Source organism: Emiliania huxleyi (genome assembly GCF_000372725.1).
Source record: "Emiliania huxleyi CCMP1516 chromosome Unknown EMIHUscaffold_139, whole genome shotgun sequence".
Lineage (NCBI taxonomy): Eukaryota > Haptophyta > Isochrysidales > Noelaerhabdaceae > Emiliania > Emiliania huxleyi.
This window is the reverse complement of record NW_005201202.1, coordinates 183,594-188,250: the sequence shown is the minus strand read 5'-3', so window position 1 is coordinate 188,250 and position 4,657 is coordinate 183,594. Positions and strand designations below refer to the sequence as shown.

The following is a 4,657-nucleotide window of genomic DNA, read 5'->3' as shown; positions in this document are numbered from 1 at the left end:
GCGCCCACACCGGCACCGGGGGGTAGGGTCAGAGGGACTGCACCCAAGGTGTTGAGGTGAGCACCTTATGAAGTGTGGGTGGAGGTTTTAGTAGTACAGCGCGGTGCACCCCGTCTCTCGTCACCGATTGTTTCGACGCGGAAGACGTCGCCCTCCGCGACCGTGGCGGTTGGCGGGATGTCCGGGTGCCAGCGGTTGTGCACGGGAGGGTCCTGGCTGCTCCCACGGGAGCTTCTTCGGGTTCACGGAGAGGAGCGTCTTGGGCATCTCAAAGCGGGTTGAGCGATGGCTTTGTGCGACACACAACTGGGGGGGTACATCGGAGGCCATCGTGCGGGCGTCTTTTTTCTACTTGGTCCACCAAGAATTGGCTAGGGCTGCAGAAGCAGCGTATCTCAGACATTCTCACACGGCCATCGCAGAGCAGATTGTGAATGAGCTTGCCTGCGGCGAGGGCGGTCGAGTGCACGGAGCTAGGTGCCTGCCTCGCCGTCCTCGCAGGCAGGAGTCGCCGCGTACGTACGTAGGCGGCTCCCGTGGTGTACCTGTGCTAGTGCCAGTGCGCGCCGCAGTCCCGTGCCTAGTCGCTAGTGTGTGCGAGGGAGTTTTGTTGTAAAATTCTTTTCTTGCACAGGTGTACCTTGTTAGTGCCAGTGCGCGCCGCAGTCCCGTGCCTAGTCGCTAGTGTGTGCGAGGGAGTTTTGTTGTAAAATTCTTTTCCTGCACAGGTGTACCTTGTTAGTGCCAGTGCGCGCCGCAGTCCCGTCCCTAGTGTGTGCGAGGGAGTTTTGTTGTAAAATTCTTTTCTTGCGCAAAGCCTGAGCAATCTTGGCAGGGGAGAGCCCAGCTGCTCCGCCTCCGCTCCGCCAAACGCTCTCACCTCCGCGCCGACCGACACTACAAGATTGCTACTGGGAAGCTGTCCTCTGTGGCGCTGGATCGCCTAGGCTGGATCCCGAGACGCCCGCCATGCGCCCCGCGAGGCGGAGGCGGTGCGCGACATCCTGTGTGTGTGTTGCAATAAGGCCTGTGTGTGCTGTGTGCTGTGTGTGTGAGGCACTTTCAAGCCGGGCGTGATCTCGACCCACGCGCCGGAGCGCGTGTGGTGCTTGAGCAGCCGGGCGGTAGCCGCAGCTACCTCTCGAACGGTAGCTCGTCGAGCCACACTCGCCGAAGGGGTGCCCTCGTCCTGTCGTCCTCCACCGCAGCCTTGAACTGCTCGCCTAAGCCGGACGCGCGGCAGGCCCGGAAAGCCTCATTCTGGATATCTCCATATGGCCGTGTCCCTGTCCGAGTCGTACTAGCATCATCTTTCTGGGCTCGCGATTCCAGCCGCCCACGTCCCAACGCAAGTCTCGGAGCCCGGCGGCGGCGTAAAGAATTCGCGACCCGGCCACCTGCGGCGGGCGATTAGCTGGACGCAGGACGCAGGACGCACTCGCAGGACGCACAGGACGCAGAACGCGTGAACGGGGTGGAGCGGAGTGTCATTTAATCGAAAAAAAGGTTATTGTTGCACTGTTGGTCCTGCAAGAGACAGCGAGCCAGGCCGCCGCGGCAGGGATGTGGGGGTGGCGGTGGGGCTGGGGGCTGGGGGCTGGGGGCGTGGCGCCGTGGGTGGACTGGGGTTATTTCACACACGCTATTCTCTCCTAAAGCGTACCATTAGCATTACTACGTTGTGGTCGAGCACTCTGACATGCACATAGGGCTCCCCCCCAACACACATTCATGCCATGATACATGGACATGGACACATGCGCGCTCATGCTACACACTACCTATACCAGCCCACATGACCGCTCACAGCATGTCGCCCTCCTTGACAGACCGCGCCGACCTAAAGCGCGCCGCGTCTGCCGCGCGGAGGTACGCGCGCGGCGGGTAGAAGAGCACCAGGACGAGGGCGACGGCGAGGAGCCTGCAAGAGGAGTGCACAGGGAGGGCGAAAACATCGGTGAGAGGACAAGGGGATGAGCGGCACAATGTAAGCGCAGCGAGGGGAGAGATTCATGTGCGTCTGCGGGACTCCACACCAGTCTCCACACACACTCACACACGCGGCCATGTCAGGGCCGGCCGTGCGCACCCGCAGAGCCACGTAACTGGCTTTGATGACACGCTCAAAGTGCAGACCACTTCGCGGCTCGCGGGGAGCACCGCCTCCTTTGCCGCCGCGACCGGCCCTACTCGCCATTCATGATTGAGGGGGGATGGCGAGTGCGGTGAGGGTTGACAGCTCAGGCGCAAGGGTAGGGGGGTGAGACGGGTGACGTGCCGCGGGCGAGCCGCACCGGGCACCGCCTCGTCCGCCTCAAAAGTACAAATCATGAGCATGCCGAGCGCCGAGTGCTCCATGAAGTGCTTCGCTGCGGGCGACGCGCGATGCCACGCGTTATCAATACTGTCGGGCGTGCCATCGCGGTCTCCGTCGGGGAGCATCTTGACCACCTCTTCGTCGACCGCCTTGCCGGGGAACCAGCCCGGTCGCGAGAGGTGCTTGCCCGGGTACCACTCCTTCTCGTAGCTGCGCGACTCCTTTTCGGGCGCGATCGGAACAAGAATGTCGTCCGGCCCTTGCTGTCCCCAGCCCTCTGGGTCCGAGGGCAGAGCGGAGGCAGCGGCAAGCAGCACACACACGAGGCCACGCTTGCACATGTGTATGTGTGCACGGGCTGGTTCGAGACGCGAAGTTTGGGGCGTCACACGATTTCCTGACCCCAGAAAAAAATCTTTGATCTTGTGTTTTCTTTCTTTCTTCTTTTCCTTTCCCTGAGGCAATATTGATTCCGCGTATGTGCGCCAACGACGCCTGTTGTGGCTGGTGGCTCTCTGTCTTCCCCGTTTCTTCTTCTTGCCTCACGCGCCTCTTTGCGGCTTCATCCCTCCCTACCTTGCCGCTTTTTCTCTTCTCTTCTTGCCGCTTTGCACGCTCTGCATCCCCAAAACGCACTTCTCGTGGCGGGGGCCCTCACTCCCCGTTTCTTTTCAATGGTAAAAAGAAAGAAAGAAACGAAAAACGCAATTCAAACGAGATAGGGGAGGAGGAGGGTCCCCACCTGCACGAGCAGGATTCTGGAAGGACGATCGGGGGCGCTGCCATGCTATGGGAAAAAGTCTTTGCTTTCTGGCCACGAAGGCAGCCATCCAACAATGCGGTGTAGGCTGCTCCGTTCTTCTTGCCTGCTCCAGCGGCTACACACGAGGCCGCAGCGACCCTTGAGCAGCAAGGTCGTCGGCTCTGCGAGCGAGGCGGTTGCCGACGTGCCGGCCGGCGCCACACTGCTGGTGGGCGGCTTTGGCCTCTCCGGCGTGCCGGAGAACTTGATAACTGCGCTGCGCGACCGCGCTTGCGGTGGACTCACCGTCGTCAGCTCCAACGTGGGCACGAGCGAGCGCGGGCTCGGGCTGCTCTTCCAGACAAGGCAGATCGCAAAGGTGGTCTCGGCGTACGTGGGAGAGAACGACGCGTTCGAGCAGCAGTTCCTGAACGGCGAGATCGAGGTCGAGCTCGTGCCGATGGGCACCCTCGCCGAGCGCATGCGCGCCGCCGGCGCGGGCATTCCCGCCTTCTTCACCAAGACTGGGGCGGGGACGTGGCATCACTTGGGAGGGATGCCGCAGCGGTACGCGCCCGACGGCTGCCGCACCACCCACGGGACTGAACCCACACTGGGTTCGATATTATGGAGGTATGGTTTCGCAGGTACGCGCCGGACGGCTCTCGCGCCGTCGTGCAGGCTTCCGAGCCGAAGCCGTCGCGCGCCTTCGCAGTGCCGGGCGGCGGCGGCGGCGAGACGGCCGAATACGTGATGGAGGAGGCGCTCGGCGGCGACTTCGCGCTTGTCAAGGCGTGGAAGGCGGACACCGAAGGCAACCTCGTCTACCGCAAGACGGCGCGCAACCACAACCCCGCCATCGCCACCGCCGGCCGCGTCACCATCGCCGAGGTCGAGGAGGTCGTCGCCGCGGGCGAGCTGTGGACGGCGTGTCTTCACAGCTGCTGCCCGTGAACAGGTCGAGGAGGTCGTCGCCGCGGGCGAGCTCGACCCGGACGAGGTTCACACCCCGGGCATCTACGTCGACCGCGTCGTGCAGGGGGAGCGAATGGGCGTCATCGAGCGGCTCACCCTCGCCGACGACCCCTCCACCTCCACCTTCTCGCCGCGCACAAAGCCGGCCGACGCGCTGCGCGAGCGCATCGTCAAGCGCGCGGCGCTCGAGCTGCGGGACGGCGACTACGTCAACCTCGGCATCGGGATGCCGACCCTCATCTCGGACTACGTGCCAGGCGCCGCCACTAGCCGTCGAGAAGACGTCCTTGTCTGGAGACGAGTGGCCGGCCTCCTCTCGGAATGCGTGCCGGGCGCTGCCGTTGGCAGTTAGTAGTCGTTGTCTGAGGAGGGGAAGTGGTTGACCGCCCTCGTCTCTGGCGGCGTGGCAGGCGGCGTCTCCGTCACGCTGCAGGCCGAGAATGGGATGCTCGGTGCCGGACCCTTCCCGCTCCTCTCCTCTCCTCTCCTCTCCGCTCCGCTCTCCCCTCTCTCTGCTCCGCTCCTCTCCTCACCTCTCCGCTCCGCTCCCCTCTCCTCTCTCCTCTCTCCACTCTCCTCTCTCCTCTCCCCCTACCCCACCCCAAAAAAAAAAAAAAAATAAA

The 4,657-nt window shown here is 63.2% G+C and overlaps 2 protein-coding genes across 2 annotated transcripts in view; one reads left to right on the top strand and one right to left on the bottom strand.

Moving 5' to 3' along the window:
• Positions 1–1,491: 1,491 nt before the first annotated feature.
• On the bottom strand, positions 1,492–2,658 carry EMIHUDRAFT_227442 (hypothetical protein; the record flags this gene model as incomplete). Its single annotated transcript, XM_005788030.1, has 5 exons — positions 1,492–1,527; positions 1,664–1,694; positions 1,841–1,921; positions 2,090–2,186; positions 2,295–2,658. 5 exons carry the CDS (start codon positions 2,656–2,658, stop codon positions 1,492–1,494), a joined length of 609 nt encoding a protein of 202 aa, XP_005788087.1.
• A 495-nt stretch (positions 2,659–3,153) lies between these two features.
• Positions 3,154–4,657, top strand: part of EMIHUDRAFT_71084 (3-oxoacid CoA-transferase) — a gene marked incomplete at both ends in the record, with an annotated part of 2,510 nt that continues 1,006 nt past the window's right edge. The window contains 3 exons of the mRNA XM_005788029.1: positions 3,154–3,626; positions 3,707–3,950; positions 4,018–4,317. Of these exons, the coding sequence (XP_005788086.1) occupies positions 3,154–3,626; positions 3,707–3,950; positions 4,018–4,317 (1,017 nt within the window). The remainder of the gene's footprint in view (positions 3,627–3,706; positions 3,951–4,017; positions 4,318–4,657) is intronic.